At 39.5% G+C, this 18949-nt stretch overlaps 1 protein-coding gene across 3 annotated transcripts in view; it reads right to left on the reverse strand.

Annotated features, from left to right (window-relative positions):
* Positions 1 to 18949, reverse strand: part of PRDM16 (PR/SET domain 16) — a 440301-nt gene that overhangs the window by 255172 nt on the left and 166180 nt on the right. For all 3 annotated transcript variants that reach the window (XM_044996543.1, XM_044996542.1, XM_044996544.1), the window contains exon 2: positions 14049 to 14398. In XM_044996543.1, the coding sequence (XP_044852478.1) occupies positions 14049 to 14398 (350 nt within the window). The remainder of the gene's footprint in view (positions 1 to 14048; positions 14399 to 18949) is intronic.

An 18949-nucleotide genomic window follows, 5' to 3' on the forward strand; every position in this document is an offset into this window, starting at 1 on the left:
CTTTACTTTATGCCTTTCTTCTGTCTCTTGTGTGTGTCCATTACACTAGATTAGAATCCTTTATCAATGTGAACCTTACACCACCTTCCACGTCACTTCTGAATTTGTCCCATCCTTAGGTAAATCTGACTCTCATTTATCTAATATGTATGAGAGCAATACATTCTATTTTTTAAGGTAGGTATTCCTAATGAGGATCATTATTAGGACAATAACTGTAGACTGTTGATTTAAATAAGAACGGGCATACTGGGTGAGACCAAAGGTCCATTTAGCCCAGTATTCTGTCTTCTGACAGTGGCCAATGCCAGGTGCCCCAGAGAGAATGAACAGAACAGGTGATCATCAAATGATCCATCCCCTGTTACCCATTCCTAGAGTCTGGCAAACAGAGGCTAGGGACACCACCCCGACCATCCTGGCTAATAGCCACTGATGGACCTATCCTCCATGAACTTACCAAGTTCTTTTTTGAACCCTGTTATAGTCTTGGCCTTCACAACATCCTCTGGCAAGGAGTTCCACAGGTTGACTGGCATCTACTGGGAATTCTTTAGATACAAATAAAGAATTGCTTATATGGGGCATGGTGAAATGCCAGTTTTAGTTATTGATATTAATTAATAGAACTTGGTAGGAGTTAAATATGCTTCTTTATCTTATCCACATTTAATTCCTTCCAGTGCTTTAAAAAGGTTTCATTACAGCACTATATGGAGAAGAATAAAGAAAAAAGAATGAAACCCTAACCCATATTATCTCAAATTGCATTACATTAGCTCACATCTCTAAATCTGAAATTTGTTAACTGATTGCTGTCAAATATTGTAACAAACCACTGCATGTGGGATGAGAACTTGCATGGTGAATTTCTGGCTGCTATGAATCCTTTTAAAACCATGAAAACTTGGAAAATAGGGCTTACAACAGAAATACTGGGAGACCAGTAAGGTGGTCAATTGCTGTGTAAGTGGGAGTGGAATGGGAAGACCAACTTCTTTATGTTTCAGTGAATATTATTATTATTGCCTCTTATTTGTTCCATGATGACAATTTGCTTGGCAGTGTACAAATCACAGAAAAACAACATAATATCTGCCCCAAGGAGCTTACAGCCTGTCTAGAATCTCCACTTCTTGACATTCTTTTATAAAACTTATTAAAACCTAAGCACCAGTGCAGTGGACTGTGAAAAGTTAAGCTCCTCTCTGCCTGTTTCCCAGGAAATTGGACCACAGCCAAAGATAACCTGTCCTGTTTAGAGTATCTGCATTTTGCTTCAACAACACTCCAGAAAAAGGCAGTCTTTTTTTCTCCTGCAGTATTGAAAATTCAGTTTGGTGATGATCTAAGCACTTGTGAATAGTAAAAGATCTTTAACTTCCTACAGTCTCTCTAAATCATCGTCTGAAGCAATGGTCCAGCTGTGTTCAAGAGACACACAAATCTTTTTTGTCTTAATGCAACTAAAGAGGAGAGCAGGTTATCAGCTTGAGAACAGCGTAGCGAGTTTGCACTGTGGACCTTTCCTAATGGGATATAATACAACTTGAGTTGAAGTCCAGCCTGGGTCTGAGGGGAAATAAAGCACATTAACCGTAAAAACCCTGGCATTTCCACATAACTAGCCAATAACTGCAAGGGAACATGTACATTATGAACATGTGAAATGGAACAGATAATTCAAACAAACAAAAAGGACTGAACCTTCATCCAAATCTTGACTCAAATCAGAGTCGCTGAAGTTTATGAAGGTTTGGTTACTATTGTTTTTAATTGTCATGTGCCATTCTATTTCCCAGGCCTATTGTGGCTCAGAAAGCAAGGTCCGTCATCAGGATGTTATTTTTCGGTCTGAGTGGTAGTGGGAAGAACTGGAAATCTCACCACCACAGCTTTCCTTGAGAGGTTTCCAGCTCAAATTTGTAGGTTGGGCCGATCATAGCCTTAGATAAGCTTCCAAAAATGTGGTTCCTTATCCAACCCCATGTCACCTTTCAAGATTTGTCCATCACTGATCACTGTGTGCAGACACACACAGCATACATCCCAAAGGGGCCTTCTAGCATTCCTTTTCAACAAATCTTCACATTTCCTTCTGCGCAGGCCCTCACATTTGGAACTCCATCTTCTGCTTTGTACCTTCTCCTTCGTTCAAACAGGAGGCTAAAGCCCAGCAATCAAAGCCTAAATCTTCTCCCTTCGTTAAAACTGTACACACCTTTGTACCTATGGAGAGTTACCCATTATCTGATCATTCCAACATACGGTGCACCTGATACTTACTGTGTAACTAATGAAAAATGCTCCTTCAGGCAGGGACTGTACCTCCCTTATGTCTTGTTCATGCTATGTACTCGGATGGCAGACAATACACACATAACAACTACAACCACAGCCAATAAAGTTTAAGCCAAAAAGGCACTGTATTTAATTCTTCCCTTCCAAAAGCTTTCAAGTCAACTCAATTAAAGTAATCCAGCACACTGACGCAACTTTTATGGACAAACGTTTTTTTCCCTCCCAACACACAGAAACTCCTGCTTTAGCAATAGTGTATTTGAAAGGTATTAAACAAAAATAACCCCTTTTTAATTACATAAAAAGAGCAAGGAAGCCAAAAGATAGAAGCACTAACAAAAGCAAGATCTAAGGCTGATGTCCTATCGTACTAATGATAGCTGAGCTGATTCCAATAAAATAACAGCAGCTCCCTATGCTGCACAGACAGAATCGGCATCCAAAATTATTTTTGGTTATGTTTTCCCATTATTTTCCCAAAGAGACAAATGCCTTCTCCCTGCCTCACAATAGCGCCTCCAGGTTGGGGCAGCTGCCCCTGTTGTGCCTGCTGTGAAGATAAAGGGGACTTTTAGCTCTGCCCTTTTGACACTTCTCACCATTGCTGAATTCACTGAGTTAGAAATAAACAAGACAATTAACTCCTGCCGATATTAAAGATAAGCTTCCAATATTGTTATTTTTAAAACCCTGTTTGTTGAGTGAAGGTGAGTAAATAGTAGCCTGGGGTTGCTACATGGGAAGATTTTTGGTACACGTCAGAGCTGCTAAGTAATCTATTTATTTTGGGCAACAAGTTCAGCCTAAAATTGCAGAAGCCTCCTGTGGCTTCAAATTCTCTGAAACAGCTGTAGGCCTGTTTCAGTAGGTGGAACACTAAATTCTGCACAACCCCTTTTATCTCTCAGCGATGACTGAGTGCTCTATCGGTAAAGACCCAAAACAAGAGGGCCAGCAAAGAGGTGGAGAACTCAGCTATCACTCAGACCTACCACTTTCTGATTTCAAGGCAGGCGGCTTAGCCGCTTCCCTACTTCACTCCTCTTCTCCCAAACATTCGGTTGGTTTCTTTTCTCCCCTCCCCAAGTTTAAGGCAGTTCACCACTTATGGTCATTTACAGCTTACATCTCAGTAAATCCAGAAGGTGTCTGATGAAAAAGAGGGACTAGCCAAGCATCTTAATCCCCCTGTTCATTCATGCTCTCTGTAATGTTCTTTCAGGCCTCTGCTGAGAGACTAGGCTGAAATGAAGGCTGATAAATTAGTCTGGAGGGAAACAAGGCAGATTCTGCTTGTAAAAGGTCATTCCAACTTTGTTCAGGGTGAGGGTTTATCTTGACTGCAGCTGCGACAGACAATGGCCGGGGCCTAAATGGCAGAAATCCTAGCTCTGTTCATGAAATTACTGTGCTGATAAGGTAGAATGGACTTTAGTAAGATCTAAATGGGAAAAGGGAGGTAGCAGTGGTGGTGGGGGGAATTGTAGGTATTTCTGAACATGACTGAACAGGGATGACACAATACGATGTACAATTAAACCAATGATTTGCCCAAGCATTCTCTCAAAATGAAGGAAGATACTGACGGCTAATCAGATAAAAAGGAGCAAAATAACCACTTCCCTCTTCTGAATAAACTGCCTCAGTGCAAATCCCAGGACAAACTGGTTGGAATACAGTGGTTTCTATACCATAAAAGTTACAAAAGAGATTAAATACAGTGGTATTTCTCAAGGGTCAGTGTGCTGTGGTGTCATTTATCATACATGATGTCACTTGAGAGACCTACTGGAGATTTACTTTAGAATTAGCAACGTCTTGGCAAGGCAGGGTCAGGTGAGGCCCAGCTAACAGCAGCAGATAAGATAGAACATTTGGGTTAGAATACTCCTCAGTGAAAGGGATATTTTTAAAAATACATTTGTAGACTTCTGAAGCCAAAACAATAAGGGATGGCAAGTTCTGACTAACCACCCCTCCGATTCTGTGCCTTCTGATGTGTACACAAATTGACTTTCCTTCAGAGAGAAAGAGATGCCTCTCCTTTATTTACACATCCCACTTGAATGTGCATGTCTCTGATGAATGCAAACACATTAAATGGTCACAGCGGACTATTACCAGGCTGGAACCTGATTAAGCTAACCAGCTTCCACTTAGCCCAGTGTCTAAAATCATCCTGTTATCTGTTTACTTTCAGAGAGGGCACAGAGAAGCAGGAAATGAAGAGAGATGCACAAATGAGCCAAGGTGGATATTTTACAGGGATGGCTGGGCATAGTGGCTGATATGATGCATGATTTAGAAAAAAAAAAAGTTTGTGGTTTGTGAGAGGTGGTGCCAGAACTAAATAATCAAACCTACCCTATGCGTGGTAAAACCCTCCCAACTCTGTTTGGCAAAGCTACCATCCTGTTTACCACTCCCTCCCAAAGACTCACTTCCTTCAGCAATGCCCATAAGCCAACTAACCACTCCAAAAAAAAATTATCTCCATGTTATTCCTTCCTCAGGCATTCCCAGTAAAGCCTGCCTCTCTTTGTTTCTCTCTTTCAAAATGGTAAATTCTTCAGGGCAGGGATTGTATCATTTTGCTTACTGTACAGGACCTAACACTTTGTTGGGATTAAATAAACAACAAGGATGAGGATGAGCAAGTAAATGTATATATATTCCTGAGCCAGGAATTTGGTATCCTGATCTTTTCCAAAGTCTGAAAGGTTCCAGATAGGCTCAAACTGGAAACCTTTTGTACCCCTCTGCATTTGCAGCTAGAATGGGAGTTGCCAAACCACCTCATGAAAAAAAGCACAGAAACCACCAGTCTCTTTAAATATGAAACTTTCAAATCTAAAAATAGCTTTCAAGTAATTTATCTAATATTAAAAATTTCATTTTGAAACATCTACTGTCGTCTGTTAACATCTTGTCCCATTCACCCAAGATAGAGTAGCACAAGATGTTGGCAACCCAATCTGAAACCTATTTTCAGGTATCATTACAAACTCAAAACTCAGATCAAGTTCACTCAGAGGTTCGCTAAGGTCACAAACCTTTACAGTTTAATTCTAGGCCGATTAATGATTTTGCAATAAAATCATGTTATGTATGGGGCTTTGAAATTTGGCAGCTTTCTCTAAGTTTGACTCAAAGCTGACCAAACTATGCAAAAACTTTCACTGGAGATTCTGAGTCTGACCCAACACTGAAACCCAGGAGCTGGGGATGAGCTACACAGAGAGAACCTAAAGAAAATAATTATATGAATCCTTTCATAGTGCAACCACGACATTCTGCACAGCGAATGACTTATTGCAAGTCACCTACTGATGTTTCTGTACTTTGGAACCATAGATGAGATAGGATAAAGAATGGTGCCTTTCCTGTAACATTTTGATTTCATTCTAACTTATTGATCATTTCCCTTACAAAAGGCTACTGTGTTCTAATGCTCCAGAGCTTTCTGGAACAAGAAGAAAAAAAATAAAGCCTGGAATTATATGAAGGTTAACATTCCAGAGGAAGAAATAGTGTCCTGTACCCTGCAAGGCTTCTGACAATGAAAAGGCTATTTTTCAAGTCCTGTGGTCACAAGTGAGCTATTCTTGGTTCTCTCTCTCTCTTTTTTTAAATATGTGGATGATAAAATACTGTCTCAGAAGCTGGTATTCATGTATGTCTCTCAAAGACGAAAAGAAAATATTTATTTCCTTTTTCTGCTTGTGAATCAGAATGTTCTATTTAAAGAAAGTGCCCTCTGCCGGATCACTCATGAGTTATTACCCCTTAAGGAAATAAAGGAGAAATATCAGGGAGGTATTCTTAGTCATTGCCTCTGTCTCTTTTTTCCCCTTAATTCCTTATATACCCATGTTTCAGAGCAGTGCCTAAGATAGTGCAGGATTTCTTGGCATTCCTGGGCTAAAAAAGAGTCCCTCCTCTAACCCTGATGTCATGGTGTTGGTGAGGCATCAGACAGTGGCACTGATTTATATGGTTTCGCTTTGCACTGTTTTGATATATTTTTTACCTTTGTCTACTATTAAAAGTTGATTAAATGAAAAAAGCCCTTGACATAACTAGAGAGGCATAATTTCCCTTTGATGACACAAGAACCCTCCCTTCCTGGGGTCAATCAAATTTTAGAACCCAATTCCAAAAAACTTTTCTGAAGTTCTGACATTTCAGATAAATGTTTTTTCACTGCTGATTTCTGGACCAGAACTCGTATTGCTAAGCTGCCGTCAGGAAAGCGTGACATGTTTTCTTAATGCCACTCAGAGCAGAGAAACCAACAACTGAAAGGGACTAGTGGCTGCATCATCCACTCAGTCCAAGAGATGGTCACGCCACGACAGAGTTTAGGCAATGTGTTGTGTGAGACACTGGCACTGTTGATGCCCATACTGTACATGTTCTGTGGGGAAATGACTCAGTCTCCGGGGCTCATCAGCACAGCAACTTTCAAGAGCCCCAAAAGTCACACAGATTTAAAAAAATCAAAAGAAAAAGTTCAATAGATGTCCCCCCCCAACAGACTCATTTTTAAAAATCAACACTTAGTTTGCCAAATTTCAGCTGACAGCAAATGTCTACATCCAGGTTTTCAACCCATGAGAATCATTTAGACACAAACTTTAACTACAACGTTAGTAACAATGATGCTTTAATAGCTACCAGAAAATATAGCTATATGTAGGAAGCCTCACAATGCCCTTTTGTCCTGTTTACCATATAAACAGTGTCCTGCAGACTGTTGCTTTTGCAGAATTCTGCTGTCAAAACAAAACTTCTGGAACTGCAAAGGAGCCCTGTGTGAAAAAATATACATATTGCAAAGGTACCACGCTCCATCTCTGGGAGGTCTGTGTGCACTGTTCTTCGGCAGCCCCTAAGACTGCCTATCCCTTGCAAAAGCACTAGATGTGGCTCTGAAGGAATGATTCATAAACTCCTGCCTTCGGAGAAGTAATGGTTGTTATACTAACACTACTCTCAAGCCAGAGGGACAGGGAGAGGTTCGGGAAAATGAGTGAATCAGAAGATATAGAAAGAAACGCTGCAAGGAAATAGTATCATATCCTTTCTAAAAATAATCAGAATGTACATTAGTAAGAGTTGGGGCAAACAGATTCGCTGCTTCAGTTGCATGTAGCTGAAGGGCTCAGATGCTTCTCCAAGCTGCTCTAGTCTAGAAAGGAGGTAGATGAATACAAGCTCTCTTGGGAGATATTGATTATGATGCCTTCCTAGTAAGGCTGAGCTGGCAACACAGCTGGGATAGGATCTCTCACGTTTTAGCACCCCCACTTTGGATTCCGAATCTGAATTCCAAAACAAATTTGGCAGTTCAGTGTCAGTTCAGTTTAGGGTCAAGGAAAACTGTTTGTCCTTCAGGTCGTGGGGAATATAAATTATTTTAGGGTCTGATCCCCTAAAGACTCTCAGAGACTCCAATGGACTTTGTATCAGATTCTAAAGTGAAGTGAGATAGTTTGGGTTCTGTGTTCCTCCCAGTGAGAACCAATCCAGAAGCCATCACTTTCTGAAACCTGTTCATATTCTTTTCTTACTTGACTTAATTTTGTTTAAGCCCTGAGAAGAGATGACTCTACCCACAGCTCTCAGAGCCAGTTCTCTGAAGCACATTTTTCCTCAGTGTGTGTGCGTCACAATTTCTTAAAAGCAAAACAAAACAGAAAACCACACACAATGCTTAAATAGTCTCTCCTGCGGGAGGAAAGAGGTTGAACTATTATACATAACTGACAACAAAGTATCTCAGACATTCAGAAACCACCAGCATTTACTATTGGCCCAGATGTGATTCTGGAGCTTCCAAGCAAGGAATACTTGCTGTATCTTGAACTGCTTGCTCTGAAGTTATCCGCACAACTATTTTTCTTCAGTAGGATGGTTTCCATAACCACCCTTAAAAATGGAACTAATGCACTGATTTTGTTTTTTGGTCTGTAAAGGGCAATTCCATTTTGCCTTTCTGAGGCTTATAGGACAGGTGCAAGAAGTCTCCATCTATGGCTCAATGGATTGTCACGCTTCAAATACAAGTTGGAATAAAGGGACTAATCATTCTGTTTTATTGGTTGTATTTATTCTGTGACAAATACCTGCGTAATGGCACTTTGGAGCACTGCTCCCAAGTTCCCCAGTGTTCAGTTGCTATATTTCCCTCCAGGATGTCAGTCCCAGCCATCTCTTAATTAGCAAAATAAACAGCACTATGATAAATGTCATTATTTACTCAGCAAATGATCATATTCATTGTGGGGGGGAAGGGGAGGCACGTTTAGGCCCCAGGGGCAATAAAGTGAAAACATGATGTGATTTATTTGGGGTGCTGTGACTTGTGCGTTCTGTGTCAGCAGGCAAAGGATCAGGAAAACAGAGCACACTGAAATGCAATCACATCACATGAAAGAAAGAAGGGCTTTTAATTTGGGTTGCATCCTCTTTTAAAAAAATAAACCGACAAACAAGCAGCGTGGTGGTTTCCAGGAATGATTGTTTCAGAGAGTACAGACAGAGCACACACTGAACTGTATAAGCATTTATTGAATCATCTCCATGAGGGAGGGGGGATAATCAGGTCGACCCATCTCATTTATTCTTATGAAATGAGTGTGAATCATTCACTGCCATGCCATGTTAAAAAAAAACAAAAAAAAAAAAACCTCAGAATAACAGGTGTGGTTTGAATTAAAGAATATGCTTAAAAACACAGTCCAGAAAGCAAATATTTGAGAAAAATGTATAAAGAAACAATGTGGTTAAAGAAATGAAGCAGATAAAATGGGAGATATTCACATAGTGCAAACCTGAATCTTCCTCTCTCACTAAAGGGAAAAATGTCTATAATAAGCAATATGCATCTTTTTTCTCTTTCAAGGTCAGACACAGCCTTCTGTATTCCCTGCGTGATGTTTTAGGCTATTAAGAGAAATAATGAGTAAGCTGAAAGTTTCAGCATATGGCATTCTTCTTTTGCCTCCTGGAGCTAGATCTTTTGCATCAGCACCAGGCATGGGTGAAGCTGTTTAGCTGAAATTAGAGTTGACCTCTATCTCAAACAGGACTCCTGAGCCTATTCTGAAGTTTGAAGAAGTTTGATTAGCTTTTTTTGTTTTGCTTTAATTTTCACATGCCTATCCTCATCCAGGCCTAGAAACAGAAAGCTGATCTTGCAGTAATTCCATCCTGACCAGAATGGATTGGTTCATATTTACAAGAAAGCCTGTTCTCACAGGTTCCCCAGACCAAAAGGGTTTGTTCCTTATTAAAAAACAAAAAAAACACACAAATGGGCCTGAGCTACAAAGTACAGAACCAGAGTCACATTTTCTAAAAGTCTGGGCAGTGTTTGGATCTGTAGCATTACTGTGTTGCATTCTATTAAAAAACTCAAACCTCCAACATTACAGTACCCCTATATTTACTTACAATGATTGGGGAAATTCCTGGACAATTAGAGATGGGGTCAACCAAATCACAAGATCTGGTGAAACTCACATTTTTGGGGTGTGTAAAATCTAAGCCAAAAGCCCAATCTGAATTTTCCAGATAGTCCCTAGTCTTGGTACTCAGATATTACAAAGACCAGTGCTTTATAAAACCATTAGTAGAAGACATCTGAATAGAACTGGTCTATACATGGCAAAAAGAATGTGACTTTTTTCCACTGTTGTCAAAATTAGAAATTATGATGAAAACTGTTGGCTAGCTTTTGTACTGAACCAGTACCCAAAGGTGGTGCTAGTGAGTGTTAGAGCAACCAGCTTTCAAACAAGGTGTAAAAAAAACCCCTGAGATCTTGATTCCTCACCATTATAAGTTCCAGTGGCATTCTTAATTAATATTAGTCAAAGATTGCTTTAATACCTCATATTATGAAGACTGGATATTTTATATTTTGGGCATGAAAACAAAACCACCAAGGGAACAGAAACTGTTCTAACAGGACTTTAAAAAAAAAAAAAAAAAGTCCAGGATTTTTTGTAACTTTACTAATTTTCAGTTTAGAAATTTCAACTATTGGGAATGAAATGATGTTCACTTGTTCTGAAAGAAAATATGAAACCAAGAATAATTATCTTTCATTAAATAAAAACACTAATGAAAAGCACATCATGTTGCACAGAAAATCCAACTGTAGTATTCGTAGACTATGTAGTGGTCAGTAAGTAAATAGTCCTGTGAAAGGAGTCTAGCATTATAAATCAAGGAAAATTGAAACCACAGGTCACACAGAAGTATTGTAAAAAAATAAAAATAATGTTGAACTACAGTTGAGTATTTACTGGTATGGAAGTAGATAGCACACAACTAGAGCTATGATCTTTGTGAACATTTCTCATAGTATATTACCAACATTACAGTCATTGATCATTATTACTGCAATAAGCAGCACTGGGATATAGAATCTGGTTAAAATTTTGAAGTTTTACCCAAAATTTACTGATCATTCTTTTACTGCGTCCAGTTTCCTATGTAATGACTTTCATTGCCAGAGGATGGAAACACTTACTTGCTCTAAGTACTGAGGATACTTTAGTACAAGGACTACGAGGTGAGACAGCACAGGAAATCTCTTTTCAGGGTTTTCCAGCCTTATACTCAAATGAAATAGCAATAAAATGTAAACTTGCTCAACAAATAAAGTGGCAGAAGCACTATTTTAACATGTATTCCAATTCAGAACTCAAAGGCCTCTGGACAGGTTGCTTAGGTGTAACACATGGAAGATTCTTTAGTGACTAAAAGTAGATTTCTAAAAAGCAGTTAAAACTATTATTAAAAACTGTTTATCACGGACTTGAAAATGACACGAACTGAAATGAGAAGGAGCACAAAAAACAGGCGATTGGTATTTGAACTCACAAGGAAACCAAGGTCAAAACAGATAGTGTCAGAGTGGGTCTAAGACTGTTTGAGGACGTTAGACTGAGGACAAATATTGCTAGCTTTCTTGCATGAAAAGTAGCTGGCAGGTCAGGGAACAAAGGAATGCCACAGAAATGTGAGGAGCACCATAGAGAGAGAAAGTTCTCTCACGTACACCACAAAAATAAATAGTATCACAGAGTCAACATATATGGCAGATAATAGAAATGGCTTGTGCCAGGCCTTGCATTCAATGAGTAATGGAGATATGGAAAGTTACTTAAAAATATGAAAGTAAACAGAGACTTCTATCAGAAGAATACAGCAGACAAGAACAAAGTTACCTCAAGGTTACAGGAGGAAAAGAAAGCACTCTGCTCCAGTGTTCAAACTCTCTCCAATTTCCAGGACTTGTGAGTCAAAGAGATGGCACCATATTTAACCCGATTGTTCTAAATAGAACAAACATGCTCAAAGACCAATTCTATGTGTGTCAGGTTCGGAAAAACAAGAAGATTTACTTCCATTCACAGTCACACCCATTTCTTAGTCTGAGAACCATTTACTTGTCATGTTCCTTGAGGAATATTTTCTTTTGTTCCACGAGGTATTGCCATGTTGCTCAGAATCATATTTAATCTGTGTGAACAGTATTTCATGTGATCCCAAAGCTTCCCTGTACCCACATCCTCCCTGAAATGGCCAAATATTTCCAGTGCTTTAATGAGTCTTTTCCAAAAGCATATTTTGAACTTGATATCGACCAAACATTCTATACACTACAAACTTCACAACAGAAGGAGCTAACTCCTATGAGGCACCTCCATTATACATCCAGGAAAGTTTAGCTGTGAGTCTACTTTTCTTTCTTTCCTTTTCTTTACACGAGAGAGACACGGCGAGAGAGATAGGGAACCCTGACTCAGTCATTCATTCATCATTCAACCAAGCCCTGTTTCTAACACGTCAGGAACTTCCTACCATAGAGGGAAGGCAATTACTAGTTGAGCTTTGTTTGTGTGTGTGTTTTTTGCTTCTTTTCCTGCACTTTGGACATTTAAAAAAAAGTAGGCAAAGACATCAACTACAGGTGGGACACATTTATCTGGGCTTTGTGGAATCTGATTGTAAAATCTAAAGAATCAACGAATATTGAGGAATGCAAATATAACCAGAGCTGAGCACAAACATATTTTAAATGAAACGTAACCATTTTTCAGATTATGAAAAGTCTTTGATGTTTATGAGTTTGGACAAAAATGTATGGCCTATTGGTGCCTTTGCCAATCATTCTTGGGTTTTTTTTAATTGCTATTTATGATTGGTCACTTGATGTCATATGGCATTTCCATTTTTTGTCTCAAGCAAAATCCATTTAGTTACAAGACAAATTTCATTTCCTACAGAAACAGTTTTGAATTGTATGTATTATTCATTTTGTTTGTGAACATTCATATAAATAGAATTCCATGTTTGAAAAAAATTGTGAAAAAAAATCAACAACGGTTTCACAGACATTGTGAACTAAAGTATGGTATTTAGTTTGCAAACAATGTGAAAAACTGTCACCTCTATTCACCTAGCTCTGCAGATGACAGAGTAAGCTGTGTCCTCATAGTTATAAAGTGCATTGTTTTAGATATGAGGATCGTTGTTAGGACAAGGATAAGCACAGATAGAGAGATAGATTTCTTTTTCAAAAAATATCCTACTCAGTGGTTCTGACTGTAGATGTGAGCTTATTAAAACCAGAACAGTTTTTCTAAGATTTTGGAATTGCATGTGAACAAAACTAAAGTAACTACATCATGTATTTGCCTTGAATATCAGCCAGGCTGGGAAGGAGAAATACCAGAATAAAGGCAGTTCTTGTACTATCCAGATTCTAACCTGACCAAAACCAAAAAGGACTGGAAACCTTGCTAGAAAGTGTTTCCCCTAAGGTTCTCTAAACCATTGAGGTTAATAGAATTTCAGATGTTTTAACATTGCTGAGCATCATGGAACTGAAAACGTAGTCTTGTTTTCCAAACAGTCAATGCTCTGGATTAAAAAAAAAGCACAACCTTCCTACAGAATTTTAACAACATGTTAAATAACATTTCTCCAAAACTGCTAATTTATGCTTAAGCTCATGTAAAATTCTGAAATAATTCTCCCCAGTGTAAGACTGAGCAGTGCTGGTGAGGGATATTCTCAGATAGGAAAGGTGGAGAGGTTGGAGAAGGTTCTAGGGATAAACTCAACAGTCGAGCAGAGAGGCAGACACGTGTTTTAAGGATAATACCGTTTTCCTTTTTCTAAAAAAGTTCCTTCTTCAGTTCTGGGGGAAAGTGACCCTTTTTCTGTGTTTCTTTATCATTGTCACATGGCAAAGGACTTCAGAACACTTGCTTCAAGGCTGTTAATGGATACAAGTTATTTTTCTACAACCAACTAAAGGACTGGTATGACAAATATGGACTGGCCATCTAAGATGACATACTTAAGTACTTTGCCATCTGTAAAATATGATGTGATTAATCTTATTTGTTCTGTTGTGACAGCAAGTTTAGAAAATTGCAAGAATGTGTGTTTTAAGAAATTATACAACGTCACTAAAGCTAGCCTTCTGATAATGGTGCTAGAGCAACATTTGTGGCCTAGAGACTATCCAGCAGGATTTCTGTTACTTTTTAAAAGTAGTGCATATAAACTGTGGTACAAAATAAGCCAGGGAAATATGACATTAGCAAAGTACCGCCTTTCTATATACTCTTGTCCCCAGGCCAGTCGGGACTCAATATAGCTTCATAAGTATTTTATATACAAGACAAATGAGCGTGATCAATCATAGTCAGCATGCTTACCTCCCATCCAAAGTTTGTTTCCTTTAATGTGGTCCTTGGTATTGTCATGTAAGGTCCAAATCTTTCCCCAACTTCAATCTTCTTTTTGGCCCAAATCCCCAGCCCTGCCCCTGGAATCGAGGATTCTCTGAGTTCAAAGTCTGGCGGGATTGGAATGTCATCAGGAATGTAGACAGGAGCTTCGTAAGGTGAGCCTTCCTTGGGGGTGAAGTCCTCACTGGTAGGAAAAGGTGATGGAGGTCCGACGGGGATAGGGGACATAATACTGTCCTCTGTTTCCTCCTCTGCACTCTCACCAGCCAGGAGATCAGGGTCTGTCTCATACATACTATTTACAATCTCACTGTCACCTAAAGGGGAAACAACAGAACAACACATTCTAAAATCCTGAAGTCAACAGTTAGTTAACCCCTTCCCTGGACAAGGAACATCAATGTGCAGTGGACATTCTAGAGGGTGGGAATGGGGCTACAGGAAAGATGGTCCTGAGCTACAGAATTCAGATTTACAGCTTTCCTCATTGAGTTTGGGGTTTTTCCAGAGTTCCCCGGTAATTTGAAGGTGTGTGGATCCAGTGTTTTGGTGCAGATATGTCTACAGTAATGCACAGCTAATGACAGTGACATTAAGGAGCTGCCTTTGCTTGCTTAAACATTCAAGTCCAGCTGATGAACAACTATTACATTAGACAGCCCTGTGAGCATCTTACTGCATCCTGCAGGGGTTCACACTTTAACAGGTTGGAAAGTTGAGATTTTACTGAAAAAGCAATGGTGGCCTCTAGCGAGGGAGGAAAAAGGAATATAAGTAGTGGCTAAGTGGTATGCAAAATGGCATTTATTGAAAAATGGAATAGAAGCCAGCAACCATGACTATCATGTGGCACAGGCTCAGGATAGCCATGCCAGATGATCTCCAATGATGGAATGAAGACAGAGGAAAATGGAGAAGGTGGCCAGAGCTCTCTCTTATTGTTCAATGTTTTAACTGACTCCGTGTATTTTACATCAAATGCAAAAAGCCACATTAAAGCGAAGTTATGGGTGAAAGTTTCATGCACAAAGATCCGATAATTCTAGTGAGTTTTCACTTTCCTTAGGGGTCACAGGATAAAGCACACGTGTGTACTGGAGAATGTAGGTAACTTATTTACAGTACTTGTGAAACAGACACACTAATAAAGGAAACCAATGCTGATGAATCTTGGTTCGGTTTTCTGAGCAGCTCTGAAGAGGAGTCTTTCAGACATGATTCAGAGGAACAGTGGCCTCAGCGCTATGCTCATCTCTGCAACACTGAACATCTACCAGGACATGTTGGTCATGTGCATTTCAATGGCCAGGAGCACTCCTGCTAGCACATCCCATAACTGGAGAATAGTTAACTAATCTCAAGGCTGGGATCACCAGTAACAGCCGGCCTCAGTACATGTACAGCAGATTAGTGCCTAAGGAGCTCTGTTCTGTGGCATGAGCTATGACCCTAAGAAAGCCTACGGCACCTGTGGCTCAGGTTTGGCCAGAGCTGCCAGATTAGTTTTAGGTTTGGTTTATTTGGTTCAATGGGTTATTCAATTAAAGCTGTGGCCAATTTGACCTTCCAACGATGTCTCTGTCTTTATTTGCGGTTTGGCACTCAGCAATGTATGTTCCTTCTCAAGCATAATTATAGCATCCCTAGCTTATAACATCGCATTAAGAGTAATGTATCATATATGCTTAAACAGTGGACATTTTAAGTTACTCTCTCAACCACACTACATATATTGTTTCATAAAACTTCATAGGACAGGGATGTGGTTTAATGCAGTGCTACAATGCTGAAACTGAAAGCTATGGAAAAGTTGTATAATATCGGTTCCAGAAAAATATTCCATGCAGCATTTCACGATCTGGTTAGAAACAGATCAATTCAAGAACTATTTACAACCATTTTTTCTAAAGAAACCAAAACCTTTAAAAGTCATGTGGCTAAAACACTTATTTAATTTAGCAGCATTCAGAACAGTAATTATTAGGCTTTAAATGGCCAGTGGTTTCTTTTTTTTCTTTTTCTTTTTTAATTGATTTGTGTGATTTTTTTCACAAAAGCAACAGCAGAACTGCAGCTGTTTCCCTTGTACCCAAAGTTTTTAAGTTGTTTAGGTTTTAGAAGCACCCACATAAAACATTTAAGTGGGATGTATACAGAATAAAGGTAAAATTGTAAGTAGGAGCAATTAACATTATTAGTCAGAATTGGTAACCGCATCCAGTTCCAAACAATGTGCCCAATCCTGGGAAAGCTTAGCACCTTGAAATGCTTGCAGTTGGAGTGCAGGCTGCTTAGCCGTACAGGCTTGGATCACAAACCAGGTTTGAAAAGGGAAGGTTTGTTGTTGTTTTTACAGTAAATATCCTTAAGGCTGTTGAAGATCCATTCTTCCAGAATAATTAGGAAATAAGTGCTATTATTTTAGAAGTACAAATTATTACACTTGAGATAATTGCAAGGAAACACCATTATTAAAGCTATCACCACATATATCAATTTTCTGGTTTGATTTTTGCTTCTAAAAGCTAAATAAACTGAAAGAAGTTTTAGGAACTAGAAATCTGTTCTGTAACATTTTGAGGGTAGTTGAATAAGAAAATGCAGTGGAACCTAGAACTTGGATACAGTGAAAATTCTGCAGTGAAAGAGAAGATAACCTGAGATTATGATTATTTTTTTTTGCACCGCTATACTCAGAGTGTAATTTTGCTTATTGTGACTCTTCTTAGAGTATTTAGTTATTGCTTATGTTTCAGTAGCACCTAGAGTTTGTACAACAGCTAGCACATAGATAGAAACAGTACCTGCCTCAAAGAGCAATCAAATAGATGAGACAGTCAAATGGTGGGAGAAAGAAATGATGTTTATCCCCATTTTGCAGTTAGGGAACTGGGTCGCAGCGAGATTAAGTGACTTGTCCAAATCCACCCAGGAGGGCTGTTACAGAGCTGGGAACTGAATCCAGATCTCCTATGTCTCCAAGCACCTTAACCTTTCTTCCCCACACGTAAGGAAGCGGAATAGGGGTGGTGAGGGAAGATAATACTATTGGTGGTTTTCACTGTAGTTCCTTTCTAAGCAGAACTTCTGCACTCCACAAGCACCTTCTTTAAGCATGAGTAGAGGAGGTGTATTTTTCAGTAAACAGACAAATCCAGAGCAGGGTCATTTGTAAAAGTACCACGGCAGTTTGCAATCCAAACACAGGCCTACAATCACTGCTAACCAGCCTCAATTACAGCCGAAGCGTTTCCAGTCACTCTCTTCTAGGTCGCTGGACGGCCTTGCCAAGAACATGAGATTTTTAATGACTTTGGAAATATGCTACACAATAGTAAGTAATTTACTTGTAAGAAAACCTGAAATTCTTTATTTTGGTGTTGCAGTGGTTTCAGGGGATAGGTTCACAACTGTGTTGATCATTCCAAAACATTCTTCAGGGAGGCCTAAAAAAATAAGGAAAGTGTGTGTGTGTCGGGGGGTGAAGGGGGGAGGAAGAAAAAAAAAATATCTAGACTACAAGCATCATTTCACCTTAGCCACCGCAGTGTCTGCATTCTGCCTTGTTGATGTCTCTCACTTCCAGAGAGCATTCATGTGCGGTGTGGCAGGGGATTTTTTTTCAGTCTAGCGCCCCCTTTAGCAATTTTGGTAAACACCCATGCGCTGCCTCTTGCTCTGGCAGAAAGGTAGAGGAACCCAGGCCTGCCTTCTCCTCTGGGTTTCAGCTTAGGGACCCTGTTTTAGGTGGCTAAGGACTGTTTCGTCAATCCCTCTGCCACTTCCCTGAGCTGCTCCTACTATCATCCCAGCCTTCCAGACTAGAGCACTCGGCAGGCCAGCCGTCTTCTGTCAGTGTCTGCCTTCCCTGTGAGGGAGGAGGCAATCTTTATACTGGCCCCTTTCTCCCACCCCCTCTGCCAAGATCCTGATCCCAGGCCTTTAAAGAAACAGTGCCTTTTTCCTCCCAACCACTACTTATTCCTAGGACTACTTCTTCTGTGTCCCTGACCCTCCTTGGGTCCTTGTATAACTTTCCTGGGTCTTTCAAAATCCTTAAGGAGACATACCAGGCGGTGGAGTGGGCTGACTACTAGACATTACTTCTCTTATGAGCAGGCTACTCACTATCTGCCTATAAAACATTGTGAAAATGGGCTAATTTCTCTAGCCAAGCTCATCCATTTTGGTACACACACATCTCACTTAGCACACAGACAACTGGAGAGATTTTTCTCAAGCTTCCGAAAGAAAGAAACCCAAACCTCCTTCACCAACCGAAAGAAAGAAACCCAAACCTCCTTCACCAATGAGTTGAGATTCAGCATTAAATAAATTTGGCCTCTCCTCCCCCTGAAAGTTATTAGGAAATGGAAACAGGAGTTATCATGGATCTCCATAGTTTCTGCTAGAGTGTTGGCTACTACACATGCTATAATACATTACTTGAATCCAGAGTAATAAATTGGTATTCACATGCCTCCTGCTATATTGCAGCCAAACTGATGTTATTGAAGTAAATGATTATTGGGAAGTAAATATGGGATGTATGTTTGGCAAGATGACAACAGTTTTAAGAGAAACTTGGGGAAAATGTTAAATTAATATTCCCAAATATCAGCGCTAATAAGATAGTTATTAGATATTGAATAAAACAGTAATGGTTCTCCTTAAACTATATATACTGAGGGTTAATAGTGGCTATGTCATAATAAGTCTATTCCACTGTTGTTAATTCTAAATGAATAGAAATAAATGTATCCCGCTAAGTTAGCATGTTGGCTCAGGAATATACAGCTCCTGCCATTGTAATTGGAACAGAATGTAGCTTTGCTACTCCCTTGTGATCCCAGGGAGTATGGTGGAAG

The sequence above is a fragment of the Mauremys mutica genome, chromosome 21, assembly GCF_020497125.1.
Source record: "Mauremys mutica isolate MM-2020 ecotype Southern chromosome 21, ASM2049712v1, whole genome shotgun sequence".
Classification (NCBI taxonomy): Eukaryota; Metazoa; Chordata; order Testudines; family Geoemydidae; genus Mauremys; species Mauremys mutica.